Source organism: Arvicola amphibius, chromosome 2 (genome assembly GCF_903992535.2).
Source record: "Arvicola amphibius chromosome 2, mArvAmp1.2, whole genome shotgun sequence".
NCBI lineage: Eukaryota > Metazoa > Chordata > Mammalia > Rodentia > Cricetidae > Arvicola > Arvicola amphibius.
Window position 1 is genome coordinate 21,318,858 of NC_052048.2, and position 15,572 is coordinate 21,334,429.

The 15,572-nt window shown below is 53.8% G+C and overlaps 1 protein-coding gene across 5 annotated transcripts in view; it reads left to right on the top strand.

Moving 5' to 3' along the window:
- Positions 1-15,187, top strand: part of Tspan9 (tetraspanin 9) — a 187,265-nt gene extending 172,078 nt beyond the window's left edge. For all 5 annotated transcript variants that reach the window (XM_038318689.2, XM_038318688.2, XM_038318691.2 and 2 more), the window contains 6 exons: positions 9,116-9,307; positions 9,579-9,653; positions 9,905-10,006; positions 10,608-10,739; positions 11,158-11,241; positions 12,014-15,187. In XM_038318689.2, the coding sequence (XP_038174617.1) occupies positions 9,116-9,307; positions 9,579-9,653; positions 9,905-10,006; positions 10,608-10,739; positions 11,158-11,241; positions 12,014-12,085 (657 nt within the window). In that variant the 3' untranslated portion in view covers positions 12,086-15,187. The remainder of the gene's footprint in view (positions 1-9,115; positions 9,308-9,578; positions 9,654-9,904; positions 10,007-10,607; positions 10,740-11,157; positions 11,242-12,013) is intronic.
- The last annotated feature ends 385 nt before the right edge of the window (positions 15,188-15,572 follow it).

The following is a 15,572-nucleotide window of genomic DNA, read 5'->3' on the forward strand; positions in this document are numbered from 1 at the left end:
TGTGGGTGGGGACAGCTCTGCTGGCAGTCCAGTTGGACTGTGGGCCTCTGATCCCTCGAGAAGGCAGATCACAGGCTGACCATACCAAAGGGCTAAAAAAACATCACATGTGGGTCTCGGGCTAGGGACAGACCTTGATAGTGATTATCAGTCACTATCTCTGCTGATTTCTCTCTGTGTGGTTCTAGTGTCATTTCCTGGACTTGGGTGGCCAAAGATTCACCCTCATGACATTACCTCCCCTGTGGTGAGGGGTAGAGGTAGCAGAATGAAGCCACGTAGTGGCAAAGTAGAGTCACTGTGTGACTTTCTCTACATCTGAAGGTGGCTCGGAGGGGGGGACCTCCCCTAAGCAGAAGAGCAAGCCCCTGTCTGAGGGATGAGAGCCACAGATAAGCTGAGCCCTCCTATACGATATGGTGTGAATTCAAGGTTCCCTTGACTTTTCCACAACCCCCACACTTTCTAAAACTTGGAACAATAGCCCAGTACCTCTTACTGTATTTATATTCCAAAGAGCAGCAGGCATCAGCCGCTCATCCTTGCAATGTCCCCAGTGCCGAGAGGCACTTCTTTCTTTTGTTCTGTGAGCAGAGACACATCTGGAAGGATCATGTGGCTATCCAGGACACCCATTGCCTCCCCAGCCCTTTGGGATAGGCTTGCCCAGCGGTCAGAGAGGTCCCTCCCCTCCATCAAAGGACCATTCTAGCCCACTAGTTTAGAAGGCAGGGACCTGGAGGCTATGGCTGGATTATCAATATTCCTTCTGGGACTCTTTCCTGGGCCTGTCCTATCTGTGTTTATCCCATGACCTCCTGTGTATTCCAAAATATAGGGACAACCTGAGAAATCATTGTGTGCTTGTGTCTAGAGCCTGAAGCTGAATCTTTCAGACTGGGGACCCAGCCCTGACCCCTGCAGTCAAGAGCCAACTGAGATGCCTGGGAACCTGGAGTCACAGTGTGTCGTGCCCTGGTATACCTTCTCCCCCACACCTGCCTGGGTCCCACCTCGTTTGCACCCTGTGGCTCAGCAGGCTAGGCAGATCTCTTTGCCCAGAATGTACTTGATTGGTACGAAAGTGTGCTTCTGCCGGAGTGCACCACTGTGGGAAGGGCAGCAGTGGGATCAATGTTTATGGACTGTTGAGTGATCACGCTTCCTACACAGGGCTGGCAGGTGCTCTGTGTCATCTGGGGCTCTTTGGCCTCCCAGCCACTCATCACTCTGTGGTCTTTCTGGGGGCCATTCCTCAAGCTTCATGACTTCTGGGCATGAGCATCCTTGTGGGGGATGGCACCCCCCCACCATCATAGTGTCCAGCCATGAAGGACACTCCAGGCCATGCTAACAGATGGAGAGACACTGACTTCTGAGAAAGTTGAGGGCTTGGGAACAACATGTGACAGGACGGCCGCCCGGAATGGGTGCCATTTCCTCCTGGGGGATGGCCCTAAGTTTAAGGGCATTGTTGGAACAGCACGGGATAGGCATAGGTCTCACTCTGTGGGACCAGCATCTTCATGCACCCTTTGAAGCCCAGGGGAGATGCAGGTTTCCCTGTTCATGCTGGGTCATTCTTGAGTCCCGCCAACCCCACGGAAAGAGCAAGGTGCTGAGTAGAGCTGGTCCCGTATGCCAGAGCCAGATCTCCGAGTCCCATCAGATGAGTCACGTGCCAACAATGCCAGCCGCGACCCTCCCAGAGACAAGAGGACAGCGAGCCCTTGGTGCCACTGGTGGGAGGTGGTGACTGGTTTTCACCACCGCCCAGGCCCTTAACCCACAGAGCAGTGACAGGTGTTGTCCTTGGCCCTTGTGGGATTGCCCTTGGCAGGGTTATTCTCATTCCCATATGTTTGTGTCGAGACACGTAGACATAGAAATATAACTGGGCTTCCTCTGTACTGATGGGGATGTGGAGGGCTTGGGGAAGGGCTGGCAATGGTGTCTGATGAGACTCGATGCTCTGGAGTCATAATCAGAGGTAGCAGCCTCAGAGGCGCACAGCCCCCTGCACAGCATCCTGCATGTTCGTCTGGACAGAAACAGACCTCACTGAAATCATCAAAATGTAACTGGGTTGTGGGTTTCAGGTACTTTGTGCAATATTTATTTGGAGGAAAATTAGGCTTAGAAATATGGGTGTGATCTCCCTGTCACCTATAAGCTGGGGACTGTGAAGTGGAGCTGTGAAGAAATTGGAGGCTTGTGAGAAAAACAGCATCCAATAAGGAATGACCAAGAAAACGTTCTGTTCAGCTTGCGATTCCACACACCCTCAACGTGAGGTAGAGCTGCTGCGGCCGGGCCACCCAATGGGACTGAGGCTGGGTTGTGAGAAGGGCAGAGTGCTGGATGGGGGCGGGGGAGAGGCTTTTTTGCCTCTGTACTGGTTCCCCCTAGGTAGGGTGACTTTCAGTGAGCGACAGATGAGCAGCAGAGGGTGACTCAGAGGTGAAAGATGTAAAAGCCCTTTCCTAGGCCAGGAGGAGACTTGGGAGAGAGCGGCGCTAAGTACACGTGTTCAAATATTTAAAGGCCTGTCACCCTTGTTCCTGGTGAGCTTCTTGGAGATGAGGACTGATGCATGCTAGCCACAGGGAAGTGGGATCTGAAGTTAATAGACTCCCTCCCTGGAGTTGTGTGGAGGGGACAGGAATGTGCACTGCAGGCAAGCGCTGAGCCCCGGGGACCGGCATGGCTGCCTCCCCTCTGGCCCTACCAAGTCGCCACAGCCAACCCTCCTCCTGCCAGCTGGGTGACTTTGGCAGAAGTCTCCGACTTTGTCCTTTCTTTTCCTTGGGTATGGAATTGGAAGTGTGTTCCACGGCTCCCATCCACACCAGCCATCAGCCCCGGCTGTCTCTCTTTATGGCTAGGAGAATGAATGAGCGGCAGAGCCCTCAGAGGGAGGGAAGAAGGCCGCTCGCAATACAAAGTAGCAGCCCCTCTTCCACCCTGTGGATCCTCTGTGCTCCCACTGCAAAGTTCTTAGCCGGCTGGCATCTCTTGGGGCCAGGCGGGCTCCTAAAGGAGCCAGTGTGTCATGCTGTGCAATTAAAACAATTTTGATGGTCTCTTATTTGCCATATCTGCTAATTTATTAAATGCCACTATGCCTTGGGCCTGGCCCCAGCTCATAGAGAGCACTGGGGAAGCTGGGAGCCCCTGTGTTCTGATGTCTGCTGCTGGCTAAGAGGGGTTGAGGAGGGCTGGGATGATTCGGGGCCACGGCTGGTATCTATTCTCCAGCCGATGTCTGGGGAAGCTCTCTTCAGGTATAGGAGGCAACGGGGTTTACAAGGCCAGTGGTGTGCAGGGCTGTGCTAGGCTGGGGCAGGAGAGCATACCCCAACCGGGTCAGGAGTTGCTGAGGGATATTGGGGCTTCTAGGAGTAGAGAGGGCAGGGTATATAGGGAGATCCTTTTTTGGTGGGAGTTTGAATGTGTGCGCGTGTGCGCATGCATGCGTGTTTCTGTTACGGGTTGTGGCCTGCTCAGGCCTCCTACCCACCCATCCATTCACCGACCCGCTCATTCCCTCACCCATTCAGTTCTTCAGCATTCCAAGCATTTTCAGGACCCTGTGGTGGTGAATCTAGTCCCTGAAAAGAGCTGTGGTTTTGGTGACACAAGCCTGGGTTGTGGGCTAGCATGCACTCTGGACTGCCCTCCCTCACTCCACCCTGGGAGGGCCCACATTTTTCCTTGTAAATGGCTGGGGATAGGTAGAGGTGATGTGGATGGTGTCTTCCCTGAGCCAGACTGAATGGGGATAGAAGGCTCAGAGTGAGGAGAGTAGGAGAAGCTATGGGCCTGGAGAAATGGGATGCCCATCTGAATGTCTTACCTGAGGGCATAAAAATGTGTATTGGCCTGATCCATTGGCATGCGCCCCACTGAAGAGCTATGGCATGATATTTTAGGCCAGTGATTACTAATAGCTTGGGGAATTGGTTTGCAATGCTATCTTGGTGTGGCCATGTGCTGCCTAGGCCTCAGTTTGTCTGCCAGACACGTGCTGGGTGGAGCTCCTGGGATGTGAGGATGCCTAAAGCAGCCATGGACTCATCTCCCCTATGCTATGGGGCTTGTGCCTTTCCTTCTGCAGGACCAGGGCAAGGTCCAGGTGAAATGGCCCTGGAGAAGTGGCCCCAGTGCATGGACAGGGTCAGGGTGCTATTCTAGACCCTGGAGACGTATCACGAACAATAGACCTACATCCCAGCCTTGATGGGCTGTGTGCAGACATTAGGGTAGGGGTTGTCTTAACTTCCTGTGTGGGTTTCTTTGCTGCCCTGAAATGAAACTTCTGAACAGCTCTGGTTGAAGGAACTCCAGAGGAAGCTTGGAACTTAGGTGCCTCCTTGGCTTGCTCTTGCTTGGAAATAGGTTCCAGCCAGGCCTGGACCATGCAAGGGGACTGATGACCCCTGAGTCACTCTGCCTCGCCCCAGATTCTTAGCCTTGGGCTCTATGGCAGCTTGGTCATCTCAGCTGAGACAACCCTCTGGATTTAGAAGGGAATTTTCTCGAATGCCACTTACTAAGCTCTCTGGCACCCAGCTTTGGCTAGGCCACCATGGCCTTATGCTTCCTGAATGGTTCCCACCATGGGGATGGGAGTGGTTCCCTGCCCTTCTGCTGCCTCACCCTGGCCATGACCCTGCTCTGACTTGAGAGCTGGTTTCCTGTCTTTGTGTCCTCCTTCCTGCCCAGGGTGGCCGTGTTCCCTAAGTTCTCACTAAACCTGTGTCTGCAGTTCCTCCTCTCTCTTGCCCACAGCCATCTGCTAGATCTGAGCTCTGGCTTGCTTCTGTCCCAACTTGAAGCCTCCCAGAGAGTATGTGCCATTTCTCCATCCTTTTCTGGGTCAGTGGGAGAATGGGAGCTCTCTGTAGTCACCCTGTTCTCAAGGAGTTAACTGGTGAATCTTAAGGGCGCATAGGCCCATGTGAAGAGAGAGGCGTTTTGGAAAAGGGATCCAGGCAACTTTCTATAGGGCAGATTGAAAAGCAGGGCCAGGACGGGGGGGGGGTCTTGTATGGGTGGGGGCTGAGGCAGGATGTCTAGTGCTCGTTAACTTGGCAGTCAGGTCTCCTAAGGAGTAGCAGAAACAGAAGGAGCAGCACCTGAATCAGAGGGCGGGGGCTATCCTGGCAGTGTCTTTCTGTCTCCCTCAGTGGGACTAGCTGTAAGACGAGGCCCCTTCCTTTGTTGTCTTCTTGCCTGGAGCCTCAGGTGGGAGTGGGTCACCCGTCACCACTAGTGGAATGTTCATGTCAGCAGGAGACCTCGAGGACATGGGTCACGCTGTGTGTGCCCTGTGGCGCGGCCGGTTGCCTGAGAACTAGAGGTGGGGCCTGATGGGTGGGTATGGGGACGTTGAGAGGAGACTGGACAGGAGTCAGGCTCAGGCTCTGATGTGCTGAAACTGCCTAGGTCTCAGCCCTGTGGGGTCTCATGTGGGAAATGACACACAACGTGAGTTTGGGGTTCAGCTCTTACCCTCCTGGTCCTAGGAGGCCCCAGTGCTGACATCTGTGAAGCTTAAAGACCATATTGAAGGACATGGGGTGTGAAGTCAGAGAGACAGTTGGGAGAAACATGGTCCTGGGAGACTCTGAACTGCTGAGGGTTCCCAGGGAAATTCTCCTGGACACCATAGGAGCTCTCCAAGAATTGAGGTGACCATATTGCTCCCACTGAGTAGGATGGAGAGACCTCTGCTGTGAGGATTCCAGACCTGGGGCACAGGGACCAGGGAGGCCTACAGCAGCAGGGTGGTGGGGGCGTCTTGCAGCTCCAGGAGTCCCTAGGCCAGGCTCCTCCATCTGAAACGAATACCTGCCCTGGAGGGCTTTCTGTTACTCATTCCAGGGTCCTATTTCTAGAGCCATAAATCTTTGGTTCAAAATCATGAATTTTCCAGGGTATGATTAATGAAAGAAAAATTGAGACGGCAGCACAGAAAACTGACCAGATTGAAAAAAGTCAGGGTGACAGGCTGGATGCAAGTTTAGAGCATCGCGGGCCAACCCAACAAGCTTCTGTAACAGACAGGAGCACCACCTAGTGGTCACAGAGGGCATTGGCACACACCCTTTCTATAAGGCTTTGAGGTAGTGGTGGCTCTGGACCTGTCAAGACCAGAATCCTAGGATCTTTGACCTATGTCTCACTTGATGTCGTTCTCGTGCAAAAGCCATTATGTGACCTAACTCTGGTCCCCTACATATCCGTGAATCATCTGTGTCTTAGTAATTGTGTGTGTGTGTGTGTGTGTGTGTGTGTATGTGTGTGTACACGTGCGTGTGCACCCACACCATTAGGGGCCACCTTTCTGTTTTCCCGTTTATTAGAATTCTCTTCGGTCTTCAAGCCCAGCTCATTTTCTACACTGCCTGTCTCCCATTGGACCATGTCTCTTTGCTCCCGCATGGTCGCCTGATGTGTGGTCACCAGCTCTCCCAAGCCTTTGCAGTGGTCCCTGTGCGTGCTGCCTGTCTCTTGCCCTAGTGGCCTCTTCTGGGAACAGTGTCTACGATGACTGTCAAAAACATCTGCCAGATCATGTCACGCTCAGCCCTGGGGCAGAGCATCCGCATTTTCCTGCCTTCCAGGTCCTGTTCCGTCTGTCCCCTGGCGTCATTGGCTCTTTTATCTTCTGCTACATGTCACTGTAGTCATTTTGTGGCAGCCACATAGCCGCTTACCCTCCTTGGCAGACAGGCTTGGTCCTAACTTGAGGCCTTTTAACTTGATCTATCCTTTTTCTGAACACTCTTTTATCCTTATTTATATGGTACACTCCATCGTTTTATCTGTGCTTGCGCTGCCCGTGTGTGTGTGTGTGTGTGTGTGTGTGTGTGTGTGTGTGTGCGCGCGCGCGCACACACGCACACGCACAGCATGCAGACACACATGCCCATAAGAATCTTGAATCTTGAGTCTGTGGGCTGCACAAGTGAAGGAAACGCAGCTCCTAGAAGCCAATGCCCTTTCCCCTCACCTTGAGGGCCTGAGCATGGATTGCATTGTCTTATTGCCTGTGTGTGTTCCTTCCCCACAGTGAAAGCAGCCGGAGAGCGGGAGCTGTACTCACTTCAGAGAGCCAGGCAATCAGCACAGTCCCAGCATCCAGTGCTGCTCAGGAAGAGCCTTTCAGCAAACAGTGCTGCATATTTGTTAGCTTTGTTAGTCAGGGTTCTCTTGAGAAACAGAACCTGAACCTGGAGAACACATACATGCACACACACACACACACACACACACACACACACACACGAGATTTATTAGAGTGGTTTATAGGCCATGGTCCAGCTCTTCCAACAATGGCTTTCACCCCCATAGAAAATCCAAGAATCCAGTAGTTGTTCAGTCCATGAGGCTGGGTGTCTTTAATATACACCAGAATCCTGAAGAAGTAGGCTCTAATATCCGTAAAGGAGTGGACTGGCCAGCAAGAGTGAGGGCAAGCAGACAAAGAGCAGGTGCCCCGCCCCTTTCTTCCATGTCCTTTATGTAGGTAAACAGGCTGCCACCAGAAGGTACGGCCTGGATTTAAGGTTGATCTTCCTACCTCAAAACATTCCGATTGAGAGTGAATCTTCCCACTTCAAATAATTCCGTCAAGAAAAACCCCTCACAGGTGTGCCCAGCCTCTTGAGTTTTAACTCTTAATGTCGTCAGGTTGCCAACCAACCATGGCCATCGCATTAGGCCCTGGGAAGCCATCTGCACCCCTGAAGTTTGTGAAGTCACAAGGCAGGGCAGGCAGAGCTGAGTGGGAAGTTCACACCCGAGCCTCTCAAGCCTTGCCGTTTACCCTTTCAATCTGTGTGGAAAATTCTTGTCTTCCTCCCGCCTCACGCCCACCCAGCCTTTGGTGACTGCTCCCTCCAACTGGTATCTCTGACCAGGACAGTCATCACCTCTTTTAAACACCTGTAGCTGCTATTTGGCACCACTGTATACCGGTAGAGACTGTGTTCTTATTGCTTCAAATGGAGCCCCCCGGAAAGCCGTCTCTAACGTGACTGGAGCTTTTCAAGGACAGGGCCCTGTGCTGTAGGCACTCAATAAATATTGGCTGACGGAGGGATTGACCCCTCAGACTCAGCACACTTCCCTGGAGCTCTGCGGGAGCATCAAACAGTGCAGGTGTGGAGGTTTGTGGCTATGGAAGGGACACTCCCCCAGGGAGGGGGGGCTTTAGTCACAGCTCCAGGGGTGCTGGTAAAGAGGGTCAGCTGACAGGCCCAAACAGTCAGCCTAGTTCAGGGGTTGGTGAGGTGTGTCGACCTTCTTGCTTTGATAAAATACCCGACAAAAGCCACTGCGGGTTTTTTCGTGGCAGCTGATCTCATTGGGCCCTGTAGTCAGGGAGCAGAGAGAGCACGCTGGTGCCCTGCCCCTTTCTCTGTTCATTAACCTCAGGGATGGTGCTGGCCACATTCAGGGTGGACCTTCCCACATCAGTTAAGGATTTCTGGAAACACCCTCACAGACACACCCAGAGTGTGTTTCCATAATGGCTCCCACCAAGATGACAGTGAAGATTGACCAACACAGGAAGACAGTATGGACTCCTTCTTCTTGCCCCTTAGCCAGTCATGCATACTTTTTTATTTTACACATGAACTTGCTTTTCAAACTTCCGAGATCAGTGGGTATGCGGCCCTTCTGTTCAGAGTAGTGGGAAATACCCACCGAAGTCTTGGCTGTGAGAGCCAGGGCCATGGGTTCTCTCCCACAGACCAGCCCTTCCTTCCCTGGTCACACCCCCACCCCAGCCTCCATTCTGAGCATGGGGTCTTCTCTGTCCAGTGGGGTAACCTGAGTTGCACAGTTGTGTATTTTTCTGTTTTCCCCTTTATCCCATTTCACGTGATCTCCAGAGAGACCTTTATGAAGTCGTCTCATCCCATTTGCCGAAGAGGAAACTGAGGCGTGGGGTGGCAAGGGGGTGTGTCCTAGGCTTTGGGTCTGTGACAGCACCTGCCTTTTTATAATCTTTCTTTATCTCAGAGTCGGGGGGGGGTGATTTGGGGTTCTGGGAGATGAATGCAAGAGCAATGCTGGTCTAACTGGTTCCTTCTCTCTCCAGCTCTGTGGCTGCGGACTGCTAGGAGTGGGCATCTGGCTCTCCGTGTCCCAAGGCAACTTTGCCACCTTCTCCCCCAGCTTCCCCTCGCTGTCTGCAGCCAACCTTGTCATCGCCATAGGCACCATTGTCATGGTGACAGGCTTCCTGGGCTGCCTTGGGGCCATCAAGGAAAACAAGTGTTTGCTCCTCAGTGTAAGTTGGACCCCGTGTCCCTTCATTGCTTCCTGAATGGAACTCCCTGACCTAAGTCTGTGGAAGTTGCTTCTATAATGTTTTGTCCCTAGCCCTAGCTGTCCCTCTCACTTTTTGACATGTGGTCTGTCCAGGTTTGCTTAGGAGTAGGTGAAACCTCTCAGATGCGGGAACCCTGTCTGTCCCCTGTCTCCCTTCCCTCCTCTGTTAGCACCACTGCTGGCCATTGCCACTGTCCTGAACCCGTCCATGTTTGGACTTCTCTTTCCAGTTTTTCATCGTGCTGCTGATCATCCTCTTGGCAGAGCTGATCCTGCTCATCCTCTTCTTTGTCTACATGGACAAGGTAAGCCTGCAGAGGGGGAGCCACGTGGGTTACACAGCCCTGGGGATAGAGCAGGCGGGGGCGGGGGGAAGGCACTGGCTTATGGAACCTGCAGAATGCTCTGCAGGAGGCCGGGGGGTGCTCTAGACATTTCCTCTCCCCGTCTAGAGACACTACTCCACCATTTCCAGCTGCCCTGGGATGGGCTGTGGGTGCGGGGGGAGCCAGTCTCCTGGTCCCAGCCAACCTGTGGTGTTGCCCCGATCTGCCAGGTAAACGAGAATGCCAAGCAGGACCTGAAGGAAGGGCTGCTGCTGTACAACACTGAGAACAACGTGGGGCTCAAGAACGCCTGGAATATCATCCAGGCCGAGGTGCGGCTCAGCTCTCTGTGTGGTGTGGGACGGGGCAAGCCATGGATACCAGACTGTTGGGGGAACCACGCCCACTGGGGCATCAGAGAATACCAGGGAGGGGTGAAGAGGATTACAGGAGGCAATATGACCTGGACACAGGAGTAGATAGGTCTAAGGAACCATAGTGGGTGGTTAACTTTGTGATGAATGACAGAAGTCACAAGGTCATGTTTGCTCAGGAGATGGGCTCTGATATTGAGAGGAATACAAGACTTTGTTCCCTGATGAGTACCCCACCTAGACCCTGGGAGGGAGTGGCGGGTTCATAGACTGGCAATCAGCTTGGGAGGGTCCATGACACAGAAGAAAGAGCTTAAGGTGCTGGTAAGCAAGTCTCCTGTCCCACATCGTGCCCAGCCAGGAGGAACAGCAGCCTTGCACCTCCCCACCCCCACCCCCTTGATGGTCTAGGGGCTTTGCTACAGCTTAAAAGAAGACAAGAAGATGTTCTTTTTCCTCATTCCTTTTCTTGGGTGGCTGCTTTGGTGGGGTTGACCTGAGAGAGGAAAGCCTGGGTGGATGGGGACAGCAGTGTCATGTCTTGCCTCCCTCCCCACAGATGCGGTGTTGTGGAGTCACTGACTATACAGACTGGTATCCAGTGCTGGGAGAGAACATAGTTCCTGACCGCTGCTGCATGGAGAACTCCCAGGGTTGTGGGCGCAACACCACCACCCCCTTGTGGAGAACGGTGAGGCTGGAGAGCAGTGCCTCAGGCTCACGGATCCCAGAAGCCTGTGTGCTGGATGTGCCTGGCTGTAGGAATGACAGGAATTAGTTCACTGTGGGCTGGGGAGAGGGGTACACTGGAGTGAGGCCAGTGGCTCTGTGTGTGTGTGCGTGCGTGCGTGTTTGCATGCGTGCATGTGTGTGTACATGCACATAGGTACATGTGTGCTGGCTCCGCAGTTGGGAGTCAGAAGGTGAAGGATTAGGGGTTGAGGCTATGCAGCTGGGTTTTGCAGGTGGAGCCTGGGGGCTGGTGGCGGATACTGGGGTGGGTGTGGTAAGATGCTGGAGTACAAACGGGCCTAAAAGGACAGGGCTAGGCCACTGGGAACTCAGCACTCAGCGTTGCGCCAGGACCTTAACCTGTGGTTTTCTCCCAGGGCTGCTATGAGAAGGTGAAGCTGTGGTTTGATGACAACAAGCACGTGCTGGGCACCGTGGGGATGTGCATCCTCATCATGCAGGTGAGGGGACACGAGGGACCCGGCCTGAGCAGGGTGACCTGGTGCTTACACGGCATAGTGTGTGAGGTGTGCAGTGTCCAGGCCCTGCGAGGAAGCCCCTGCCATGCCGCAGAGCTCTGAGCAAGATCACAGGCTCTGAGCAAGGTGGTACTCAGGCCTAAGTGGGGCCCTGGACTAGATGTTGGGGCCAGGGTCATCCGACATTTTCTCTGTGAGAGCCTAAGGTCTGCAGTGCCCCTGGGTCACCGGCTTTGTACATGGGACATGTGGCACCTTGGGTGAAGCCACTAGTGGCCTCTGCCTGCACATCTGTATCTCTACCAGTTTTCAGGATTCTGGTTGAGGAGCATAAATGAGATTTAATGTTGTTCAAGACACCTACACCCACAGAAATCACCCCATGTGTTCCAGCCCCAAACAGAAAGTGTTGGCAAGAGTGTTAATGACTCCTTTTGCTTCCTTCTTCCCTCTCCCACCTCAGCCCCTCTTACCCCTCTGCCTTCTTCCCAGGCCTCTGAGATGTTAGCATGTGAGGTGCTGGGGATCCAGGTCTTCTGCATGTGTAGCTCAGAGGGACTGAACTACATCCGCCTATGTGTAGTTCTAGGCTGGGTCCCAGGGTGGTCTCCTACACCATGTTTTCTCTGCTTCCTGGCCCGCTGTGTTGTGCACATTTACGTTAGGCTCTCTAGAGCAGTCCTGAGCTGGTGGAACTGAGGTCTGACCCCGGGCCACAAGAGCATCCCTTTAAAGTCCTCTCCTTGTCTTTCAGATCCTGGGAATGGCCTTCTCCATGACTCTGTTCCAACACATCCACCGGACGGGTAAAAAGTATGATGCCTGAGCGTTTGGCAGCGCCTGGCCCCACCCGGACACTGTACGTGCGAGGGAAGAGGACCTGAGTCTGTGTCTCCCGTCTGCCCTCCGATGGCCACCCTGCCCCACCTGCCAGCCTGCTCTCCCCTGCCCACATCCTTGGCCTTGGACCTCTTGGAGGGCAGAGACCCAGGGAGGAGGCATCATGGAGAGACCTCAGGGCTTGGGCGCCTGGATTTCTGCACCTGCATATTTGCCAAAGACGCCAGGGTGGGCAGGGGATCAAGGAGGAAGCCCTGCGTTGATGGGTTGCTGCCTCCACCCTTCCTCACACTGACACTTGTCCCTGTGTGGGATAGAGAGTCTGCTCCACCAAGGCCGCCGCCGTCCATGGCTGCCCAGCCAGAGAGACGGCCAGGGTGCAGCATGGCACCACCGGGCCAGGCTCCCTGGAGCACCCTGCCTGGGTTTTTATACTATAGTGTAATTTTTTTTATTTTACTCTGATTATGATTATTCAGGAATATTATCTCTCAGATAAGTTTAGGGTTAGCTTCCTGATTTATAACTTTTTACTGTGTTGATTTCCATAACGGTTTGAGTTTCCTTTTCCTGTGCGTGGGGATGGGTAGGGAGAAAGGACCCCATCTGCGTTCAGTGAGGACACACCACTGTGCAACACTCATGAGAATCTTAAGGTGAGGAGAGCTAGGCTTCCGCCCCCCCCCCCAAAACTCACCTGGAGGGAGAGGGTACAGCCGTGCTATGGGGCCTGGCCAGGCCTGGCGACCACGGATAGGGCCAGAAGGGGCAGGTGTGATATAAAGCATAGTGGGGCATCCTACTCAGGGGTGATGGGTGGTACCTGAGCTGGGGAGGCCACATCAGGAGGGGATGCTCAGGACAGGGAGTAATGAAATGCTTTGCTGGGGGGGGGGGTGACAATCAGAGCAGTTTGTGGCCTTCTCCTCCCTCAGTCCTCTGCTGACATCCCTCCTGACCCCATGCATCCTGCATCCCAGACGACCACTCTCACACATTCCTGCTTCAGACCGTACACTGCGCACCCTGTTCTGAACAGTGGAAGCAGACATGTCTAGCTGCCCAGACTGAAACAGAGTCTCAGGACTGTCAGGAGGAGAGGAAGAGTTGGCATCTCTGGCCAGCCCCGCCAGACTCACTCAGTTGCTGACTGCCGTGCTGAGGGGTAAGACCACACAGGTCTCAGGACCCTCCCTCATTAGGATCCATTGCTGTCCCCATTGGGTGGCAGACATCGCATCCCATGTAACCTCAAGGAGACAAGATACAGAAAATCTGAGAAGTCAGGCTCACATTGCCACAGCAGGCCTGGGGAGAAGGCCCTCCATCTGGATACCCTTTCCTGGGCATAGGAGATGGAGGCAGGGTGTACTCCCAGCAGCCCTGCCAGCACTGATGCCCAGTGTGCCCTTCTGTGAACACAGTAAAGGCAAGACTTGTGGGACTGGCCCAACAGCCATCTGGATTCCAGAGTCCACTCTCCAGGTGTCATGTGGCAGCTGCTTTTCTCAGGCCATTTGACTCCTTACCACTATTTCCCACCGAGCCAGATCTTCCGCCACTTAGCCAGACAGCTCAGCCAACCTATAACCCCTCTGAGTACCTTGAATAACAGGCAAGGCAGGACCAGGGGTGTGGAACTTTCAGTGTGTTCAAGATTGAAGAGGATAGTAGGAAGCTCTAAGCAAACTGGACAGAGGCTGCTGGTTCCAGGAGATGGAATTGTGTTGTTAGGGGAATGACAGACACATCCCTGGGAACCCCAAAATACGGAATTCAGGTAGACCCATTAAACAACCAGGAAAAAAAGTGGCACCTGCTACATAATGAGTCTGTGTGGGTGGGGTGGTGGGTTTGTTGATACCTATAAATGGACCTTTTAACTCCCGTTAACATCCACAGTGCATCTCCCAGTACACCGGAAAGCGTTTGGCTTCCCTGCCACCTCATGTCTCATTTCTCTAGAGTGCTTCAGGGCGGTGCTGGTCCCCAGAGTTGCAGCCGATGTCCCCCACCCTCACCAGCTCACCTCAATTGTCTATCCATCAGAGCCAGATCACATGTCCCAAAACCACCTTCTTGCTTTAGCTGTGTGTGTCTACATGGGGCAGAGGGCTCCAGGCTCACAGGGTAGGTGTTCTGAACCCCTTGCTTGTCTCGGGGGATGGCCCCCATACATGAAATGGCCACAGCAAGTGAGGCCAGAGGAGGTGGCTCAGCTCTTCTCTGATCCTCTTGGCTGTGAGCTCACTGAGGACGAACCCGCCAGGAAAGCCCTCCTCACCCTTGCTTCCCTTGCCTAAGGCAGAGCTGTTTCCTCAAGGCCCCACACCAGGAATCTGCAGACCTGACTCAGAAAGTTCTCTCGGTTTGTAGGTGACTTCACGGAAACACTTGATGTAGCTGTGGTATTTCTCCACAGCCGACTGGTAGAGGGGCTCAGTGCCAGGGTCTGGAAACTGCTCTCAGGTGACTGCCAGGTGTCAGGGTGCACGGCTCCTTGTGCCGCTGTACTGTCTGAGCTGGAACAATGTCATCCTGTCCCCCCCCACCCCCCACCCCCGCCAGCCGGGGCCAGTGTCTCAGCTCTCCCCTTGCACATGTTCTGGCCTGACTTAGAAATGAGTGGCCAAGCCTCCATGAAGTGGCTCTTCAAGTGGATGGAATTGTTGTCCCCTCCTCTCTGGCTCCCTGCCCACCCACTGGTGGAGGTGCTAATCAGCAGGGACATGGCACAGGACGGGGAGCTGGGTGCCAGGTGCTGGGGCTCTCTCCTTTACCCCTCAGCACCTTGGTCTGGTGACCCCTCTCATGTTCCTGTTCTCTCATTTCCCTTCCCTCCTCCGTGATGGCGGCGTCCTGGCCTCTTCTCCCTCAGTGGGCATCCTGAGGAGTCAGGCCTTTGGGCCTGCTGTCCCTGGGTGGCCAGAGAGCCGGGAGTGCACGCTGGTTGGTTTCGAATGCACTTTCTGCTTGCAATGCCTTGTCTGCATTTCTTCCATCCCAGGTCCTGCTTTAATGAACACCATGTTTTTAGCATGTTTTTAAATAAAAACCGATAATGTGTCAAAAGCACAAGCAGACTGTCTCTCAGTGGTGTGTGTTTTCTTCCTGAGCCATGACCAGGACATGTTTCATGTAGTTGTTGATGGAGAGACCCAGAGGAACACCAGACAGTTCCCTGTAAGAGGACCTCGTCTTTTCTTTTGGCCTAGGTTTCAGACTTGCTGGGGTGAATGGATCTCTGTCCCTCTGAGGAGGCCTAGAGAAGTCTAACACATGCATACACACACACACACACACACACACACACACACACCCCTGTCTGGTGACTGATGAACTAATCAGGGGTTTCCAGTGACTCAAGCCTTCTGCCTGAGAGGCCGTCGTTCCATCTCAGTGACTGGTCACCCACAGTTGGCTGGTCCTGTGCTCAGACGTGGGAGGAGTGAGAAACAGGTCCTTACTCCTGT